The sequence below is a fragment of the Copadichromis virginalis genome, linkage group LG22 (genome assembly GCF_057382275.1).
Source record: "Copadichromis virginalis isolate Kocher_CV1m ecotype Utaka linkage group LG22, C_Virginalis_male_GT1.1, whole genome shotgun sequence".
NCBI classification, from domain to species: domain Eukaryota; kingdom Metazoa; phylum Chordata; class Actinopteri; order Cichliformes; family Cichlidae; genus Copadichromis; species Copadichromis virginalis.
The window spans coordinates 23,217,332-23,238,793 of NC_140638.1; the positions used below are offsets into that span (position 1 = coordinate 23,217,332).

At 42.0% G+C, this 21,462-nt stretch overlaps 1 protein-coding gene across 12 annotated transcripts in view; it reads left to right on the forward strand.

The window, feature by feature from the left end:
- adgrb2 (adhesion G protein-coupled receptor B2) overlaps positions 1-17,079 on the forward strand; it is a 266,514-nt gene extending 249,435 nt beyond the window's left edge. For 8 of the 12 annotated variants that reach the window (XM_085446299.1, XM_085446289.1, XM_085446297.1 and 5 more), the window contains 2 exons: positions 10,261-10,314; positions 13,999-17,079. In XM_085446299.1, the coding sequence (XP_085302425.1) occupies positions 10,261-10,314; positions 13,999-14,175 (231 nt within the window). In that variant the 3' untranslated portion in view covers positions 14,176-17,079. Of the gene's footprint in view, positions 1-7,635; positions 7,688-10,260; positions 10,315-13,998 lie in introns of all 12 variants that reach the window. The other 4 variants (XM_085446294.1, XM_085446298.1, XM_085446300.1 and 1 more) reach the window with 2 other exon arrangements.
- The last annotated feature ends 4,383 nt before the right edge of the window (positions 17,080-21,462 follow it).

The following is a 21,462-nucleotide window of genomic DNA, read 5'->3' on the forward strand; positions in this document are numbered from 1 at the left end:
AAGACAAAGAAACAACAACAGCATCTGTCCATACGCACAAATGGTTTCGTCTGTGCTTGTGTCGAACCGGCTAATGTGTCCGTTTAATTTTCTTTGTGCTGTATGGAAATGTTCTTTTAAGTGTGTGTCTATGTGTGTGTGTGTGCCTGCACAGGCCACGAGGTATGTGTCCATGGGGGGTGCCTGGGTGGGCACCTATGCACATGAGACAAAGACGCCTCCGTGAATCATTAATACATCATTAGCAGCAGACGAAAGAGTCCCCCGCTTGCTCCGCGCTGACCTTCAGAGGGCTACTTTCATTAAGATTTAAACACACGCGTACACGCCTGCATTCCACTCATCTGCTGCGCTTTAGTGCGTGGAGCCATGATGAGTTAGCCAACCTTGATAGGTGTACTTTCCCCTGGCATCGATGGTATGCTGGTTTCACATCTAATTTACACCGCCAGAGGAGGAACAGAGGCTAGTCTGACATCTCTCATATTCCCCATGCTGTGAAGACACACACACACAGAGGGAAACATGTTGCAGTTTCCCATTGCCAGAGCAGCGGCCTTTTACTTCACTCCTCATTTGCTCTGCGTCTTGATCAAGATTTTCAGAAGCGCTGGCTGACTCCACGTTCGCGCATGCCAAGCAACTACTTTATGGAGGAGAAGAAAAATGGCAGGCGCTCGCAAAAGAGCAAGCCATATATTAGAAGTCTGCGGCTCTTAACAACAGTTGCGCCGTAGCATGCTAATGTGCTTCAGAGGGAGCTCAGGTGTGCTTTGAGATTATGCCCGGAACGTTAAAAGAAGCGAGAGAGCAGCCACGAGTAATAGACGGCCCGTGTTTAAAATAATTAAGTCAAATCGGCGCGCGTATTTCCTCCTGGTTAATGACGTCACGCGAGTTATGATGTGAAAGGACAGCACCGGTACAGCTCAATCCTCCAATTCCATTATGTTAAAAGTAAGTAGGCCGTTCACTTAACTGCGAATAATTACACGGATAATGCTATCAGCGTCAGGTCTTTGACAGGCCCCAGCTTGAATTCGGCTCTGCTATTGTCAACATCTCACTTTGAGAGTCACCCCCAGACACGGACATGCTGACTATACAGTAATTATGGAGATGAGAGGGGTTTGTGCTAGTCTGTGCGAGCGGATGTGCACGTTCATACACTCACGTATCAGAGAGCCTACGTGTGTGGCAGCATGCCTCTCTGTGTGTGGATGTGGCCATAACTTGTTTCTGTGTGTGTGTGTGTGTCCACTTGTTCCTTCTTGTTTGTGTGTTTATCCGTTTTATGTTTTGAGATCACTGTGATGCACTGCCTGTGTTTGGAGCACATAAACTGTGTTTAGGAGACAATTACTCCATGAGTAATGATATAATCGTTTCATAATTACTTTAATAACCTCCCTTCTACAGCGTGTGACAGAGTGACAGTGATTTTCACATATCCTACATGAGTGATTTAATTGCAAACAAAATGGCATTTCGCGAGGGTATCTCCTCACGGGTGGACACCCAAAGTACCGTGGAAGTTGAAATTCACCTTTAACTTCATATGGCCAATTGACTTTGTCACTTAAGGACAGGCTCTATTGAGTGTCTCACCTTTTTAATGATGAAGGAGGTCGGCCAGTTCATCGCAACCCCTCGGTCCAGTTGCCTACATAATGTTATCATAAAACAGTGCTTTAAACAGAACCCTAAATACCCCTGTTGCCCTTCTAACTACCATGGCTGGTGTTCGCCCACAACAGGTCCCCCCTCCCCCTCCACCGAGGCACAACACTGAGCCATCTCTAGTTCGCAGAGCATCCCTGGTTTACAAAGAAAGTCAAAGTAAGACGTGCTAAAACAACATAAACCTTGTGGTGTAAAGCCCCTCTAATGCTGCTAAAGTAGGCAATGTACCTACATGCTACAGTTTGTACCTCATAGTTTGCCACCTTTTGTCCTGAAGCTGTGTTTTCATACAGTCATTTGTGCATTTCACATTGAAGCGTCTGCTGGTTGAATTCCTCCCCCCAGAATAATTGCTCAATTGCAGTTTATCAGCTGTGACTGGGTTAGTCAGGCTTTGGATTTCTTTACATGTTGATAAGTAGTGCGAATGGATGACCTTCCATTTGTCCGCTGTATTACAGAAGATAGCTTGGTATATACTGTATCTGAGCATTGCCTAAAACAATAAAAAGAAACACTGAACAAGCTGTCCTTGAAGGCGTAAGAGTTCAGGTTTATGAACCAGGTTTATGAACCTGAACTCTGTTGGAGTATGTCATAGTAATAAAGCGTTGCACCTGCAGAAGCATTAAAAATAAAATGTAACAAATTACACATTCATTATTATCATGGTGAGAATAGTAGGAATACCTGTATTACAATGATGCTAAAGATTTTACACACCCAGCCTTTTTCTGGGACATGTAGCTTGTAGGTTTTCATAAAGTGCACATTCAGTGCCCATAAATATTCTCCTTTTAAAACCTGAAATGTTCCAACCCAAGACAGGAGTTTAAAAGAGCTAACGGAGTTGGCAAGTTAATTATCTAGTTTAATTTAGATAGTAAATGTGAAGGTTACTTGACTAGTTTAAACAGCTAATTACAAATTAATCTTAAAAACTTGACAGCTGAGAGCAGGAATGAAATGCATACTTTTGTGCAAATCTTTTGTACCACTTTTTGAGAAAATACAAGAATGTTAACAGCAGATCTGTTAGCATTAAAGGAGGAATTAAACTTAGCAACCATGGTACTAGCTGCAGGTCTGCAAGAATTTATCATGTGTAATTACAGTAAAACAAACGGTGTCAAACTATACTACCTGTAGCTGCTCATTTTCCACCTGTCGGTGCTTCCTCATTGTGAAGTATCTGTATTTGATGAACCTTAATATTATGCTGAACCCCCCTTCCCAGTGGTATGGTGTGGTGTAACAGTTCTGTGCATCGTCGCGTACACCCTCATGCCTCAGCGTTCAGATAATGAATGCTAATTCCTCCTCCTTCATTAAGCCCTTTGCAGTTTCATATTGAAAATCTGGAGCGACTTTATCTGGACGGATGTCCAGGACTTGTATAGTGGTGTGATACAGGACTGGATGTTCATGAGTGAACTTTTTTTCTTAATATCCTGATTTTGTAATGTTTTTATGTTGTGAAAAAAAGGTGCGTCCATTGTGTCCATTTTCAGTGCCTGAGTTAAATCTTACGATCTAAACACCATAACCACATAATAAACCAGTCTGTAAAGACAACAGCCCATCCAAAATGATTTATAACCACCTCATAAACCATGATATTATGTTCATAAACTCATGCACTAAAAAGGACTAAACGCTATGCACTTTTATGTGTGCTGATGAAACACTGAAAAATATTGCAAAAGGGGTCAGAAGAGACCTGATTCATTTTGCTCTCTTCAGGTAGGAGCTCTGTGTTGGCTGTGTTGGGGAGATGAGTGGATATCAGAAACACAAAGAGACACGGACACATTTCTTTTTTGCTTTCACATCTTATCCAATTTTCCATGTAAGTGCAGTGGGCTTACAGTGGTCTTAGGCATTACATGTACCCTCACAGATAGAATCAACACACTTCAAACTCCTGATTTTGCTTTTCTTGTCTCTCCTTTTTCTTCCAATCTCATACAGCCATATTCTTGTTAAATCTGTGCTACCTGGTATCTGGTAATCCTTATATTTACCAGATGTCTGTCCAGAGGCTGAATAAGCATTCTACTTAATAGACTGAAAAGGATAGGAAATATGTGACTGGAAAGAAGTAGGAGCCAGACAGACAGCTGCAAGAGTCCCCATTAACCTCCATGCTGAAGATCACCTTGTCTATCCGTTCTGAAGCTAGCAGACATACTCCCGCAGTCTGAAAATAAATTTAAATTTGGCTCTGTGTTGCATATACTATTGAAAAACTCATCAGAAACACTCCTAATGTCTTTTTCAGCCTAACACAAGCATATGCACTATATTGCCAAAAGTATTCACTCAACCATCCAAATTATTGAATATAAGTGTTCCAATCACTTCCATGGCCACAGTGTAAAGTCAAGCACCTAAGCATACAGGCTGCTTCTACAAACATTTGTGAAAAAATTGGTTACTCTAAGGCAAGGGTCTCGAACTCCAGGCCTTGAGGGCCGGTGTCCTGCAGGTTTTAGATCTCACCCTGGGTAAACACACCTGAATCAAATGATTAGTTCATTACCAGGCCTTCTGTAGAACTTCAAGACATGTTGAGGAGGTAACTTAGCCATTTAAATCTGCTGTGTTGGATCAAGGACACATCTAACACCTGCAGGACACCGGCCATCAAGGCCTGGAGTTCGAGACCCCTGCTCTAAGGAAATGGAAATGATTAGCAACTCATCTAAGAAGTGGTAGGCCAGGTTAAATCACAGAGCCAGGTGAGTGGATGCAGAGTCAGAGAGCTTCATGGAATAGGTTTCCATGGCCAAGCAGCTGCATCCAAGCCTTGCATCAACAAGCGCAGTCCAAAGCATCAGAAAGCACATAGGATGGCACCACAGGACTCTAGAGCAGAAAAAATATTCTATGGAGTTGCGAATCATGCTCTATCTGATAATCCAATGGACAGGTCTGGGTTTGGTGGATGTCAGGAGAACGGTACTTGTCTGACTGCTCTGTGCCAAGTGTAAAGTTTGGTGGAAGGGGTGTTTGGTATGGTGTGGGGTTGTTTTTCAGGAGTTGGGCTTCAGTCCCAGTGAAAAGGAACTCTTAAAGGTTCAGCATACCAAGACATTTTGGACAATCTCGTGCTCCCAACTTTGTGGGAACAGTTTGGGAATAGCCTCTTTGTGTTCCAAAATGACTGCATACGAGAGCACAAAGGTCTATAAAGACATGGATAAGCGAGTTTGGTGTAGAAGAACTTGACTGGCCCTCAGAGAGTCGTGACCTAAACCCGATAGAAAACCTTTGGGATTAATTAGAGTGGAGACTGGAGGCCAGGACTTCTCTCTAACATTTGTGTCAAAAATTCCCAGAAAAAATGCCTAAACCTTGAAGAAAGCCTTCCTAGAATAGTTGAAGCTATTCTGAGCTGATATCATATTAAACCCAATGGATTAAGAATTGTATGCCACTCAAATTTGTATGTATATAAAGGCCGACGAGTGAATACTAAGGGCAGTATATTGTATTCCTCTTACTTCTTTGATGCGTTGTTTAATGCAGACACATAGCAACTGCGAACGGGGTTTGAGAGTTGTACAAGTTGGTCTTAAATTGTTAGCTGTTATTTTGCTTTGTTGACCCAAGAACAGCAGTTACTGACCAGGAATCAAGTGGTTATTCTGTACAGTTACAAAGTCATCTGCCCACATATGAGAATGATATCTGCAGTGATAACACTTGTGTTACACTCTGCTGAAGTGGACAGAAAGTGGGCCTTCACATTAATGCTAATGATGAAAACAAATTCAAATCCTACTCTGTTTTAAGTACAGTAGATGCTCTGACTGGGGCCATATGGCTAGCAGATGGATGGAGTGTAGTTTCATTGTGCATTCCACAAACGAGGCAGGATACAAATGGAGTCAGTGGGGTTACTAAAAGACAGAGAGCGTGTAACACAGTATGTATTAGCATTAGTGTCTACACTAATGTTTAGATTTAGAACAGCTTCTTGGCCTCTGTCACTGTGGAGTTAGCCTGTCATTTTCTATCCATTCCACAGAGTTCAGAAGGTCATAACACAAATTTGCATGCAGTGCCCAATGATGCAGTGTTGTGCCTCGCTGTGTGTGGGATGGACGGTGGGTGTGTGAGTGTGAGAAAGAGCGCTTCCACTGCATAATGACTTGGCTGATGTATTTTTTAGCTCTCAGATGGGTTATATTTCCATCCCATCGTCTGCTGTGTTCTTGATTAAATGAAGCGTGGATTGGCTTCCCTCTCCTGATAGACAGCGAGGACTTACGCAGAACGCAGCGGGAAGGAAAAAGGAGAAGCGAGGGACAGAGACAGAGAGAAAACAAGCCTTGCTTTGTTTTTTTATTTTATTTTATTTTTTTACTGATGCTAGATCAGAGCAGGAACGGCAAATTTTCGATTATGAAAGCATGTAGCAATTCAGCCTGAAATGGCTGTAGGGATGTGTGAGAATTACACGATGAAATCCTTGTCTGTTAGGCTACATATGGAAGCATATTGGTGCATAGTCTGTCTAGGAGGATACTCCATTAGCCTTCTCCATTAAAGTGAGGTGAGACTTGGGTGCTGTCTTAGTGATATTTATTGATATTCCAGCAAGGTTTTGAGGCCACTGTAGGGAAATTTAGCCAGGGTAATGTGCAAGCTCCGGGAATGTGTCACGTAAAATGAAGATGTATAATTTTAAATGACAAAGAAGCCAATTTTTGTTGACTCAGTTAGGGCAATTTGCCTGCACTTGCAAACCCCGTAGGTCTCAATAGTCAATTTGCCGGCATTAAGCTAAGGAGTTTCAATTTCACATTCCAGCAATAAAGCAAGTCCTCCCTTCTTCTTCCTCTTCATATCTCATTCTCCCCTCTATTCGTCCTCGCAGCTTGACATTTTCCCTCTCGCTGTCTCCCTCATTTTCCCATTCCTCCCTCTAAACTCAGCCCTGGGTGTCACGTTTCAGGCATTAATTGAATAATTAATTCCTCTCATTAGCTTGTTTTTAATTATTTCCTTGCCTCCTCCTCCCCTTCTCCATGCCGAGTATAAATTCATCAGCTGTTTTCATCCTTCCACACAAATTGCCCATGAAAACTGAACACTTGGCGAAGTATAGCGTTAGCACACTGGCTCTATCAGTGGCTCCTAATGAGGGGACGGGTAGTCCAGGCGGAACAAGCCTTACACTGGCTTCGTGCACCAACAGGCACAATACTAATTTAGCTCATTTAGTGTCCTTGGGCCAATTAAAGGGAGGTGAAAAGGTCCAAATCACATGCTGGAACTGTTTTCTCTATAGAAGCAGTGGCCTTGGATTGCAGAGGCCCAGACAGCAGCAGCAAACCAAGCCTGTGTGTCTGATTGCTCGTTTGTTTGCAATGTGTTACACTAATGGAATTTATTTACCCTACATTCTCCAAATTTGGCTCCTTTGAAGGGCCTTATTACTTGTGACACAGATTCTTTCCCAGCTAAGGGGGTAAACGGTGCTAAGGACTGCTATGCATGGACAATTTTTGCCCCCTCCCAACCCTAACACCTAATATATTATGCCAGTGGTGAATAGGCAATCTAGATTCAGTCATTACCTTGATGATATAATGAAATAAACACACAGAAATGTTGAAACAGGCAAGGTCCGGTTCAGTGACCCTGAAGCCCACTGATAGATGCAAATGACCGTTGTATTCTGGCATCCACTCAATCTGCTCCTGCATTGTTTGATGTTACTTTCATTTTGTTCTTGTTTAACTGTGATTTCAGTTCTCTTCATGTCCAGTCACAGTTTGAGTTTATTTATGTATTCACACATGTCAAGAACCTAATTCTCAGTGTCTTTTCTTTGCCTTACTACAACATTTTATTGATTTCTCTTTTTTTTTTTTTCTTCCTGTTTTATGTCCTTTGTTTGCTGACTGGGCTTTGTGTTGCATGCTTGTTGTCATGTCCCAGTTTGAATGTAGCCAGACAGTCAGCAGAACCATGGGCATCCAAGTCAACAAAGGTAAAGTTAACCCACTTACCCACAACCCACCTGTCATCTCCCAGAGACAGCCTGCCACATTGCTCACCCACACTCAGACACGATTTCCAATTCCACAGTCCAAATGAGGGGAGTTCTGAGTGGCAGAGAGTGGGCCTCATCCACCAACATTGTAGCAGAGGCTTCTAGAGATGGCCTTAGATGTTTGTGCTGTAGCATTGTTTGAGTGCGTACCCTCCCACTGACTCCCTACGTGTTCTCTTCACTTTGCTTTGTTGTGCTTGCAGCTTGTAGCGTTTTCTACCTCATAGCTTGCCTGAAACTTTTAAGTGCAGGGCAAAATTTTCTGCTTTCTGGCTTCAACCTCTTTACCCAGCGTTAGAAGGTGTATTTGGGGTATTGCAGTGCTAGTAGCAACATGAGTTCAATTTTCCCCTGCTGTATCTGCAAAAATATAATGGAAAGTACATTTCAGGACCCCCATGATTCCTCATTAAACAGCAGTGGAGCGCTGCAGGTGAGTTGCTTTTGTGTGCTAAATTGCGAAGGTATGTAAACCTGTATTGTTTGGTACAGTTGTGAGCACTGATTGTGCATAAACTCGGCTTTTAAAGGGTAGTTGTTTAATCGCAAATTGCCATTTTGATTGATGAAAGGCAGAAATATGAAGGTACTCATTATCATGACTGAAGCATGTAAGAAAAATGAGCCATAAATTCAGCCTTCAGAAATGGTCCATTAAGTTTAACCTATTGCCTAAACCCTAATATGCTTGGCTTTTCTAGTGGCTTTTGACGCATATAAATAAGGTATATCAAAGTCTTCTTGTGCACTTTGGACCACTTTCAGCATGATTGCTGTTTTTAGGGCACTCCCCGGAAGTCTCGTTATGACCAGTTGCCCTTGTGTCTCTGTAATGTTGGCTTCATGTCAAAGGTAGTTCAGTTTTCAGTTTCTCCCACTGAAAACGCTGCAACAGAATCCACTTTGCGCTATTTCCGTACCTGGATGATTGAGCGTGCATCAAGACATGAAAGCTGCACGGTTGGTGCTGGAGAACCAGCTGTTATAACCAGTGATCATCCTCCATAAGAATTGTGGGTGGTTTAAAATAGGATTTGTTTGCTCTATGCGCAGATATGGAGATCCATGGTGCGATCACAGTCTGTCACATCCAGGAAATAAGGGGCCGTAACAGCATCACAGTTCAATATGATTATAATGGGACTTCCTGGGAGTGATCTGAAAACAGCTAGAAAAAGTGTGGACATGCCCAAGACAAGATTTTGCTCACAGCTTATATTGACATGATCGAAGAAAGAAACAGTAAATCTGACTCCTGAACAGTGGTTTTTTGACATTAAAGGGGAAGACTCTTTAATCTAACAAAGCAGCACCATTTTTGCATCTTTTTATCTAGTCACACACATCAAGACACACTTCCAAACACCCACACAAACTCTGCGAAGCTCTCCCTGAAAGAAAGCTGTGCAATTCACTATTTTATAGAGAAAGAAAAGAATAAATACGAACATAGAATTGGGTGTTTTGCAAACTTTTTGCAGAAACTTAAAACTATGTAGGATAAAAAAGAAAAGCTTGAGTCAATATGTTCGATATTAACTGCTGCTGGGAATCAATCTGGGGCCGTTCCTGAGGCGGGCTGGGAGTTAGAGTCCAAATAATGAGTCCCCACCTCAAGCTCACCGTGGCATAAACACATAGTTGTATGAAGCTGCTGATCTGTCAGCACAATAACCAAGAGAACTCCAATGCCAGACGCCTTTGGACTAAAAAAAAAAAGAAGGATAACATTGCAACGTTACAGCCGGGGAAACACGGTTTATGTATTTGAGCCAAAGGCAGAACCTTCAGAGTCAGCAGCGTCCACTTTATAGCCCAGCTTGAACTTTTTTTATGTGCTATGTTAACACCTACAGTGTAAAATCAATAATGCAGATAGCGAAGATAGCATTTCCTTGCACTAATAACCAGATTACTTATCTTCTTTCAACATCATTCCAAAAACATGAGCTTCAAAGCCCTCCAGCACTGTGCAGGAGGGCTTCAAGAATGAGATTATACTCATACTCGCATCCCTTATATAGTAGTCGTAGTTACTGTTAGTTACTGTCAGCTGTGTAGCATGTAGAGTCTTTTCTTTCACTCTGTCCTCGCATTCACAGTTCACCTCTAAGCACTGACGGATCAGGATATTGAAAATATAGGCTGTTCCAACACATTTCAACTGTAACCATGCTGACATTGATCACTGTCTGCACTGTTTCTGTCCATGTGTGCATGATGTGTGTGTGTGAGTGTGTTATATATATATATTTTTTTTTTTTCGTGAGAGCTGGTGAGAGAGATGGAGACGGGGAGAAACGAGGGGTAAGGTGTAAGCTCAAAGCAACAACTGCCTGCTCACCTGATGAAGGTGTGGGAACAATGCTGTTGTTTCAGGGCAGAGTTGTCAGTGACGGTGATCCTCACCCCCCACCTCCCCCTCACCCCACTCCCTCCTCCTCTGTCCTCCTCTCTCTCTCTCCCTCTCACCCTGTCCTTGTCTTCTCCCTCCCATTTCATCACCACAGAGGGAAAAGCGATGGAGCATTTCGTCTGCCGGCGGTGAAAAGAACTCATCGAGTGTAAGTAGAGGGGGTTTCTGGCAAAGAGAGAGGGATGAGATGGGGCTCGAGGGCAAGGAGGGAACGGAGTCAGGCAGAGATGGTGAACGGGAAGGGGTAGACACGCAGTAGCAGCACAATCGCGTTAACCTAGTCTCCCAGGGATAAAGTTGGGCTTAACTGCAGCTTTACCCACAGTCCTGCATTACAAACTGTTCCTTCGCCAGCATTTAGCATGCAAATTGGCTCCTAGATTATGCCTTTTGTATTCATTTTACCAACTGTCAAGCTGTGACGCAGGGAGAATGATAATCAGGCAGATATTGCCCCCTAGCGCCTCAGCAACGATCAACACACACTGCGAGGGGGTGGGGTGGGGGGTGGGGGGGGGGAGTGCTGTGCAACTGCAGATCAATGAGTCGTGTGTGTGTGTGTGTGTGTGTGTGTGTGTGTGTGTGGAGACAGACAGGGACTGAGGGTGTGAATAACTCAAAATGAGTTATATGTGAGTACTTCAGAGGAGTTTCTGAAATAAAGCAAAGGTAAGATTGTGGAAAACAAAACAAAAAAGTGAAAGCTGCAAGAGAGCTACTGGGAGGTGGTGATGAAGAACAGAAACGGTAGAGCTCTCTCTCTTCTTAATTATATGTCCAGACGGGCATCTACTCTCAAGATGACCAGTGAAAATACTTTAAATATTCATCTTCTGAATGATTATTTTAGAAGATGAATTTCCAGCTCAGTAAGAACAAAGCAGCTGGATTCATTGTGTCTGGAAAGCATCACAAGTGGTCCACCTTGTTCTTTTGTCTTTGTATGTTTTTGCTCCACCAAGAGTCATTTGTTCCAGCGATCCCTGGTGTCTTTCCCCGTTTGTGTCTGTGAAATCACTGTGTGAGATTGCTGGGAGATAACGAGTCCAATTTGAATAATGCCCCTTATCTGATGAATAATGCCACCTCCTCTAATTCCATTTTTTGGCTAATCCCCCGACATGTATTTTACATGCATGGCGGGCTCATCTGCAGGCCGCACGCTTCCATCACAGACCCCGTGCTTAAAAGCTTTCATGCTTTTTGTGAGTTTATTTCTGGTTTAGAGAGTTAGGAGACAGAAGATGTGTGCCATTTCTGCAAATGGCACACATCAGAGGTAGCAGAGGTAGCATTTTTGATAGGTAACTACTGAAATCTTGTCCACGTTCCTTAATCTTCACTTGAGAGTAAATGTCACTGTCTTCTGTTGATGGTAATATGCAACAATCAGTGCAAGAACCTTTACAGTGAGACTTGAAATGGACAAAATATATATATATATATATATATATATATATATATATATATATATATATATATATATATATATATATATATATATATGGTTTTTTTTTTTATCTGTGCAACTTACCCATATCAAAACTTGGAAATCAAGGTTCATATGGAAATGCTAATTTAGTGCACTGTTACAACCCTGTAAGTGCAGTGCTAAGAAATTTGTTTGTTGATTTGTTGAATGTTGCGGTGTATCCGTCTCCAAAACTCCCTGCAGGCTAAATAAAATGTTCCCATTGAATTGTTTTTACAGGATTTTTTTGAAACATTTTCCCGATTTTCGTATTCCTATTATTCGTATTTCTTTGATTTAATTATGCTCACCAGACACTTTATTAGGTACACCTTGCACATACTGTGTTGCCGACTGGACTGCCTTAATTCTTCATAGCATAGATTCAACAAGGTGCTGGAAACATTCCTCAGAGATTTTGGTCCATGTTGACATGATAGCATCACACAGTTGCTGCAGATCTGCTCTGTCAGGCACACACCAATGATGTGAATCTACTGTTCAACCACATCCCAAAGATGCTCTAATTGATTGAGATCTGCTGACTGTGGAGGCCAGTGACTACAATGAACTCACTGTCATGTTGAAGAAGCCAGTTTGAGATGATCTGAGCTTTGTGACCTGGTGTGTTATCCTGCTGGATGCAGCCATCAGAAGATGAGTACACTGTGTTCATAAAGGGACTGACACGGTCAGCAACTATACTCAAATATACTGTGATGTTTCAGTGATGCAAAATATCCCCTCCAATATTACACCACAATCAGTGAGATGATACAGGGCAGTATGGATTCATGCTGTTTACACCAAATTCTGACCCGACCGTCCAAATATCAGAAGCAGAAATTGACAAAGAAACAATTCAGACTTGGCAACGATTTTCCTATCTTCTGTTGTCCAATTTTAGTGATTACATGCAAATTGTAGCCTCAGTTTCCTGATGTTAGCTAACAGGAGTGAGCTTCTGCTGCTGTATCCCCGTCTGTATCAAGGTGCACAACATAATGTGCATTCAGCAAGGCTCTTTTGCACATTTGTAACGGGCAGTTATGAGAGTTACTGTTGCCTTCCTATCAACTCAAAGGATCCTCACCATTCTCCTGTGTCCTCTGGTATCAACAAGGCATTTTTGCTCCTGGATATTTTCTCTTTTTTGGAATGTTTTCTGTAAATCCAGAGTATTTTTTTGCAGAAAAATCTTAATAGCATTTAGGCATGCAGACATGGTCTCGGATTGCTGAATAGCTGCCATGTGATTGTGTGGTTTGATATTTGTGTTCATGAGCAGTTGAACAGGTGTACTTGACAAAGTGGCTGGTGAGTGTATCTAACATTGTACTGGCAAACTCATCATATATCCCTGTTGCTGTATTTTTTACTTTGAAGTCTGAATGAAGACTAGATGAAGGCAGGGGGAGAAGCTGTTGAAGGTCAGTGATGTAATATCAGAGCCAGATTTATGAGCTCAGATCTGTCCCACAATCATAAATCCAAATTCAGATATTGGATGTACAGATAAGCCAATATGCTATAATTGGCAGCGAGAGAAAAACAGAGCATCACAGACCCAGAAGCAGAAGGCATGAGCTTGTTAGTTTAGGGAAAAAAGTACGAAAAATGTAAATCCTGTCACCAGGAAGCCCCAGAAGCTGTTATCGTGTTGATATACACATATATCAAAAAAAAAAGAGAGAAAAAAATGAAACAAGCAGTGAGATTACATCCATCAGTGATTGGTACTGGCCAAGAGTAATCGCTACAAGTCCAACTTGGCAAGGAACGAGAGCGGTTACAAGATCACACGGACGGTAAACAACTCAACAGTTCAGTCTAATTATCGAAATCATTTTATTTGCCGGTAAAACCAAACGTCAGCGCTCCCCTGTGCTGGTGGCGATCATTTATTTTACATGACGACTGTGTTACCCACAGATACAGCGGGTACACAGGCTGAAAAATATTGCACTTCTGATATCTCGTGAAACGCGGTTATTGCTCTGGTCGTTAAACAAACTTCCTAGGGTGGTGCGTGTGCTCTGCTAAAACATCTCTCTCGTGAAATTACATTTACACTTCAGTTTTTGCACAAATTACACTCGGTAGACCTTTTTATGAGTGATAAGCATGTTGCTTATCACTCATTGGTCATCAACCTCCTTTTCCTCTTCTTTTTTCCTCTTTTCTTTATTTACACTAAACTAAGCAGATGAGTGCTAGTTGTAGCCTGTAATTAGGAAAAGATACGGGGATAATATTATCTTGTAAAATGTAATTCTCCATCAGACGGCATGAAAGCGTTTTCAGAATTTTCCTAACATGGTCGTCCTCCTGCCCCCTCTCTTTGTCCTTCTTCTCTCTTAGGACAAGTCAACCCCAGAGGACCAAAGCTCCTGGGACAGCTTCAAGACCATGACCCCCGAGCTGTCCATCGTGCCCGGGGAGCAGAAGGACCGGATGGAACTGCACAATAAAAACTGGGACTCGTCCTCGGCTAACACCCCCGACTCATCCGAGGGAGACTTCCAGACTGAAGTGTGAAGACACGCAGACGTGTGAAGACACCCACTGAAACAGACACGCTCTCTCGTGCCGAGGTGCAGATGCACACAGAGACACCGGACTACTGAAAAGCTATACATAGGTACACGAGTTCTCTGCAAGGATCACACACACTCTCTACTACTCCCCGCCTCCCCATCTCCTGCGATGTGCTCTGTCGGATCCCATAGTGTATGTTTACTGCTGCAGCGGACAGACATGGAAAGAAGACTGTTCTACTCTATATTTTCGCAAAGACTATTGAAAAGAAAGAACAGGGGCTTGACATGTCTGTGACTGATTAAAAAAGAGAAGATTTTTAAATGAACTTTAAAAGAAAAAAGAAAAAAAAACTATGAGAAACTTATTTCCGAGAAATTGTCTTGATTTTATTCTGGAGAAGATAAAAAAAGATAACCTCTTTCAATTGTTTCATGACTTTGAGGTGGGGGTGGGAGATATTTGTTTTATAGCAAGGGGAAAAGATCTCACTGAGGTTTCTCACACTTGGGTAGCCTCCCCTCCTCCTCCTCCCTTCCAAGGCACCCTGTTCTCAATTTGCTTTCCCCCTTGAGAATCAAATTGGTCAGTCTTTATCTATTCCTTTTTTCTTTTCTTTTTTTCTTATTTGAACGGACAGGGAATGTGGGGGCGGGTGGGGGCGGAGGGTGGGGACAGAGCCTCTCGATGATATGTGCCATCTTCTCTTCTGTTTTTCAGGTTTCATTTCAACACTTTTATTCACCCGTTCCTATCGCACTCTTTGTGTTAACATCACATTCCTTCACTCGGTATGTTTTTTTATGGTTTGGTTCCCCAAAATAAAAAACAAATGTCCTCCCCTACAGGAAAAATAACACGACTGAAACAAATAACTACCAACCGAGTTGTGTTCTATGGTCCCATTGATGAAAAAAGAATCGATTCATTTGGAGAATTTGGTTGGGTTTGTGCTTGTGATGCTTTTTCATTCTTATTATATATCTATTTGTTTTATTTCCTGTAAACAGTTACACAGCACATAAATGTGAGCTTGCTTTCTGACATAATGTGCACCACGTGAGATCCCCCGCCCACTGCCCCCAATAGAGGGAACAAAAAAGGATGCGACTCATGCAGATTCATGCATCTCCTTCTTTTCCCCTCTGCTGCTTAAAGAAAAGAGTAGTATAAGACTTAAATATCTGACTCCATTTCAACCATCACCAGTCATAGTAAAGCCAGAAAAGAAGAATATCTCAGGCACTTCTGCCTACAAGGAATGCTTTTGAGATCCTGAGAAATGTGCTGCTTTAGAGTGAAGAATTGATCAGTTTCCCCCAGTCAAAAAACCTCTGTTAGCTTCAAATGACCTGAGGAGGATTTTGAATCCAGTAATAAGACATCACACGATCCGAGGACTTCATCACGAGCTCTACAAACATGCCTTTCTTTGCTTACAGCGCCGCTCCTCTGTTGCTCACTCTGCCCACTCAGTGTCGTGCTCCTAGAAGGCATGAAGTCTAGCAGCAGAGCAGAGATATGTAATTCCCCGCTCGCAGAAAGACGGGGAGGGAATCACAGGTTATAAGGCTACAAGGTGTCAGACTGAAGAGGAGCCGATGGTGATGTTTTCTGCTTGACATTCTACCTCCGTACTTCAGCGGTTACAAAAGGACGACCAGTTTTCTGCTGCTGCTACATTAGCACATCAGTCCTCCACACACCAGCAGAGAGAAAGTGTCAGAGAGTGCAGGATGAATTCAAATGATAGCTCCATAACTTTTCTGTCTATGTTCAAAGCAGCTGCCATTAATCTAACAGTGTGGATAGAAAAAAAAATAGAGACAGCTTATGGGTGAAGAAACGAAGAAAAATGGTAGCCGAGGAGGAAAGTTCTAAATATACACAGCAAAAAAGAAAAAAAGCCAGAGGCAGGCAGAGATGCCGAGGAAGGGGAGCGCTCAAAAACAGTAATTATCCGGGGATGGCGATTTGTCCTGACATTTTCCAATGCAGCCCTCAAACCATCTGTTTAAAGATCCCTAATGTGGTAGTAGAGCAGCACAGCGCAGATGGTGAGACAAGAGCGCGGCCCTCCTAACCTTTCAAGTTAATCAGCCGATAAGCAAACCTACAGCTCGCCCTCTCTCAGAGGAGCGAGATAGGTTTGATCCCAAGTTGCCGAGCTAAGGTCACATTCACCTGACCTTCTGTGAGGAGGCTCTGCTTTTCCAGATCTACTGCACAGTGTGTCCAACAGAACAAAGCGACTGTCTGCCAGGCCCCCATGTGAGTCCATGAGAAACCAATCATTTGTAGACCCCCCCCCCCCTTCCCATCAGAAACCCACAACAATAGTCAGGTTTGATTTTCACACAATGTGACGTTTTGATACAGCCCCCCTCCCCGATTTGTTTATTGCGGCGTGAACAGCTTCAGGCGCGGTGATGAATGGCTTTTAAGTTTTCTTCTCGGAGTAAACGGTAAGTGAGACGCTGCCTGTCTGATTGAGATATTCATCTTGGGTCTTAACATTTCGAATCTTCAACGTTTTCCTCTTCTGCGATGCATATTTAACCACGAGAAGATGCCGGTCAGAATGCCATCTCAATTTTTCTTCCTGTCAGTCTTACAAGAATCAACCCACACAAACAAGTACAAAGCTAAGGAGAGAAAATTTGCAACTCAACTCCATGTTCAAGCCAACTTAACCCCCCCACCCCCCACCCCATGTTCACCTTCGCCCTCCACCCTGATGCTTCAGTGTTAACCCGACTGCTACAACCATCCAACATTCCTGGTTTATTACTGAAAACTCATCCCTTTCTCCATTTTTGTTCTTTTTATACATAAGATTGTACAAATTAGTCCTCTAATGTTTTCATAGTGTCTTTTTTATATGAAAATAAATTTTCAAATCGATCCCGGTGTGTTGTGTGTGGGTGTGAGCTGCATCAAGGGCATTTGCGGAGGAATACAAGTAGCCTCTGTCTTGATTTGGAGTGTACAATCCCGTGTTTGGGGTTTTGTTTTTTTCACAATACCACTTTGGGTGTTTGGGCATGACAAACTTTGTTAGCCAGCAGCACTGAAGCTTAACTGTGACCAATCAGAGGCCCCGCTGGTCTGTCTGAAAATTTAACAAGAACATTTCTGCTGGTTTGAAGTCTGGTTAAACTGGAATAACTGGGGTGGGGGTGGGGGTAATACTTATGCTAATCGCATCCTCTTCCAAGGAAGAACCCCCCACATCCACACCCGCCCAAAAAACAAATGCGGTTTTATTATGTAACATAGTGAAAAAAAGGACAGTGGATGGGCTTTAACAATCCACTCAGCGATGCTGGACTAAAGGAGCAAGAGGGGGAGAGGGGATGACATAGTGCGCATGCCCCGGTCACTCTGCATTTGCCCTCTGAGGGGCTTGTGGGTAATTAAGTCTGGATGAGTCTGCCCATAGAGGAGCCATCAGTCACCCCGGAGAAAGGCCACCAAGTGAAACTTTCTCAAGGGAGGGAGAGGGATGAGAGAGAGGTCAGATGAGGAAGAAAAGCTAGCCCCAAGGATGAAATGCATGGTGACAGAGTAAAAGCACGGAAGGAGTTTTCACATTACCTCTGGCAGAAGAGTCACAGTGATAAGAGGGACTTCTTGGTTATTTCTCCCAAAGGTTTGTGGGTAATTAAGTTGCAGTGCTTGGTGTGTCACTGGTGACCTAAGGAGAGACTCTGTTGACAAATAACAGTGAAAAAACTTTAAGCGGGGACAGACATCGGCGGGAGGAAGATATGACAAATTTCAACTCGACACAGGCCGCGTCCAGCAGAAACCACAGAGCCAGACGTACGTGTTCCTGACGGCGCTCGGAGATTAGCGTGTTTTTGCAGCAAGTCCTGAAAGTTTAATATAGCCAGGGCAAACAAAAATAGCGATGCAGCAAAAACATGGTGAGCCCCCCTCCTCCCAGATGTCTTGGCTACAGCTTCTGAAACAAGCACTCTTGTTCACCTTTTGTCTTGTTGTTCGTTTAGGATGATATTACAGTATTGGCAATGTCCAGAAACAAGGATAGGACTTACAGAGGAAGCTATTTTTTTTTCCAGTGCTGGAGTACCATACTCCATCCTAAGCAACTAATCCAGAACTGCAGGGTCCCCACAAAATGTATACCTTTATTTACACATTCACAGGATCCGCTAGTTTTGTCATATATAGCTAGCAACATGGCAACACTGAATAAAACTAAACTCTGTGTTTTATCATATTACTACATAGGCTACCTTAGGAGACAGTCACTGCCATGTGGTGTGATTCCAGCATAGCATTACTAATTGGTGAAACTTAATGCCAAAAATGAGCTGACATACAGCTGCACTGTAAAAGGTTTATATCACTGCACTGTCATTACTTTTATGTCATTGGTTTATTTGGAAAGAAAGATTCTGAACTGCATGGCACAGAACAGTGCCTTTTATTTATTGATGTATACATTTTTTCCAGGTAGGGATTTTTTTTTCTTGTGATGTTTTTTTTTCCTATTTCAATATAACCACTGTGATTGACAGCTGTTTTAGATGCGGCTACTTTTTCCCCTTCCATGCAGTGAAACTGTATCTAGATTGTGCTGAGATTTGTGCAAAGTGGAAGTGACGCACTGCTACTCAGTCAAGTTTCACTAGGTAAGTACATGGTAGCATATACAGTGGGGCAAAAAAGTATTTAGTCAGCCACCGATTGTGCAAGTTCCCCCACTTAAAATGATGACAGAGGTCAGTAATTTGCACCAGAGGTACACTTCAACTGTGAGAGACAGAATGTGAAAAAAAAATCCATGAATTCACATGGTAGGATTTGTAAAGAATTTATTTGTAAACTAGAAAGATTTGCATTTCCTGCGAAAATGCAGTGTGGATGCTTAAAGCTGAAGCTGTATGCAAAAACTAGCTGAAAAAGCTGAAAAGTTGCAGAAATTGTAAAAACTTTGCAGAAGCAAAGGAACTTAGCTAAAATGGAATATCTTAGAGGAAACATAATACTTGGCAGAAATACAATAGCATAGCAGAACTTAGCAGAAATATTGTAACTTACCAGAAACATGATAACTTCTCAAAAATACAAGAATTTAGGAGAAATAGTATAAGATAACAGAAAGAATATATTTAGCCAAAAATACTTAAGCATTACAGAAACACTATGATTTAGAAAAATAGTACAACAGAGCAGAAATACTGTGATTTACCAGAGACACTGTGATGAACTATGAATATTGTAATTTTAAATCAATACTATGTTTTAGCACAAATACTATAATTTGACAGAAATACTATATTTAGCACAAATCTTATAAAATAGCAGAAATAGTATGATTTAGCACAATAGTAATAACTTAAACAGAAAAATTGGAAAAGCAAAATGGACAGCTGAAAAAATGCTGAACATGCTAAGGGTCCCTCAAATATACTTGTTAAATGAAAAAAATTGGCAAAAAAAAATATAACAGCCACACAATCACAAATATGGACACATATGGAAACACACATGCACAGAGAGAGACACACACAAGATCCAATTCAGTCAACCAGTCTAAATATATTGAATTTGAATCTTACAATGAGATCATCCCATAAAAAGGCTCGCTCTCTCTCTCTCTCTCTCTCTCTCTCTCTCTCTCTCTCTCTCTCTCTCTCTCTCACACAGAAGTAAGTTTCTAGCTCAGTCAAGCAGCCTTGGAGCTGCTGAATTTGAATCCACCAATCAGAGAGCCTGTGCACTTTTTCCCACAGCACAGAGAGACACAGGATTTTTGCAGTCTATTTCTCATAATGACAACTCCCCTCAAACAAATGACCATAATTTCCTAACCGTAGGGGCTAGAACGGTCATTCTTACACCGTTTTGTTCAGAAGAGATGGGGGACTCTTAAAGTGTTGACAATTTATCATTAAAATATGAATTATTAAAGATAATTGACTTCTAATGCACCATAACTGAGTAGAGCAAAGCAAAAACTGCCTTGACTTGCCCTCAAACAACGCTTTCTAACTCTAAATCTATTTGGAGTATCAATATCATTCTTTCACCGTAAGAGACAGCAGGCTTTGGTGAACAATCATGGAAATTTTCAGGTCTCTGTGGAAATCCATTAAAAAGATATGACGAGAGAAAAAAGTGGTTCATTTCCAGAGTTTGAAATCTGAAGAAATCTGAGCGAAGGACGAATTTCCTACCCTCAAACAAGTCTAACTCATTTCAGAACGGTAATAGGTGAGAAAATAATTCTTGAATTGTGAGCGTCAGGGGTGTCTGAAGATATACTGGGACAAGCCTTATGTCTTAACTTTGCTTCGTTAAGGAGATATGACGATTCGAATATGCCTCTCATTACAGAAATCAAGCGGTGATTTTGAACAAGCTCTCCATTGACTTTCTATGGAGAGTTTTGCGACTTTGTGTTGGTCTGAGGAGATTTGCCAAAATTCTATAAATCCCACAACAATGATAGTGACATTTTCGGAAACCCAGCAAAAATACCTACGTTTTGATGTATAATTTGTGGAAGTTGAGTGAAGATTGAGCAAGTAGCAAGAAGTTGTTCGGACATGAAGAGAAGACTGCAAAACCTTCAGTGGCACACTGGAAGCCAAGTGCATAGCAACCATAACAACGCATGTATTTTGTGAAAAATCACAATTTTGCAACTGAAAACTTTAAGAGGCATAAAGGTAAAACGGTAAAAGATTTGAAAAAGCTGAATCATACCTGAATAGCCCAATAATTTGAGAACATTTTAAAGTTTGAATGGTTGTTCTACGTGAAAATATGAGGAAGTAGTTAAGTTTCAGAAACAAGCAAATTTTAGCAGAATTGCAGAAGTTTCCCATTCATTTCAATGGGACAAATTAAGCTTAATATTTTAAAAAGTATAATAGTGAAAAATACCAAAAGACATAGCAGGAATTAGCAGAAATAGCAGAATATTTTAAAATTTGAACGGTGAAAATCGGCTGAAAATTGTGGAAGTAGTTAAGTGCCAAAAAGTGTGCGGAAGTCCCAAGAGGAACTCAATAGTGTGGATGCTTAAAGCATCCACACAATTAGGGTGGAAAATAAGTATTTGGTCACCTCAAACAAGGAAAATCTCTGGCTCTCACTGACCTGTAACGTCTTCTGTACGAAGCTTTTCTGTCCCCCACTCGTTACCTGTATGAATGGCACCTGTTTGAACTCATCATCTGTATAAAAGACACCTGTCCACAGCCTCAAACAGTCAGACTCCAAACTCCGCCATGGCCAAGACCAAAGAGC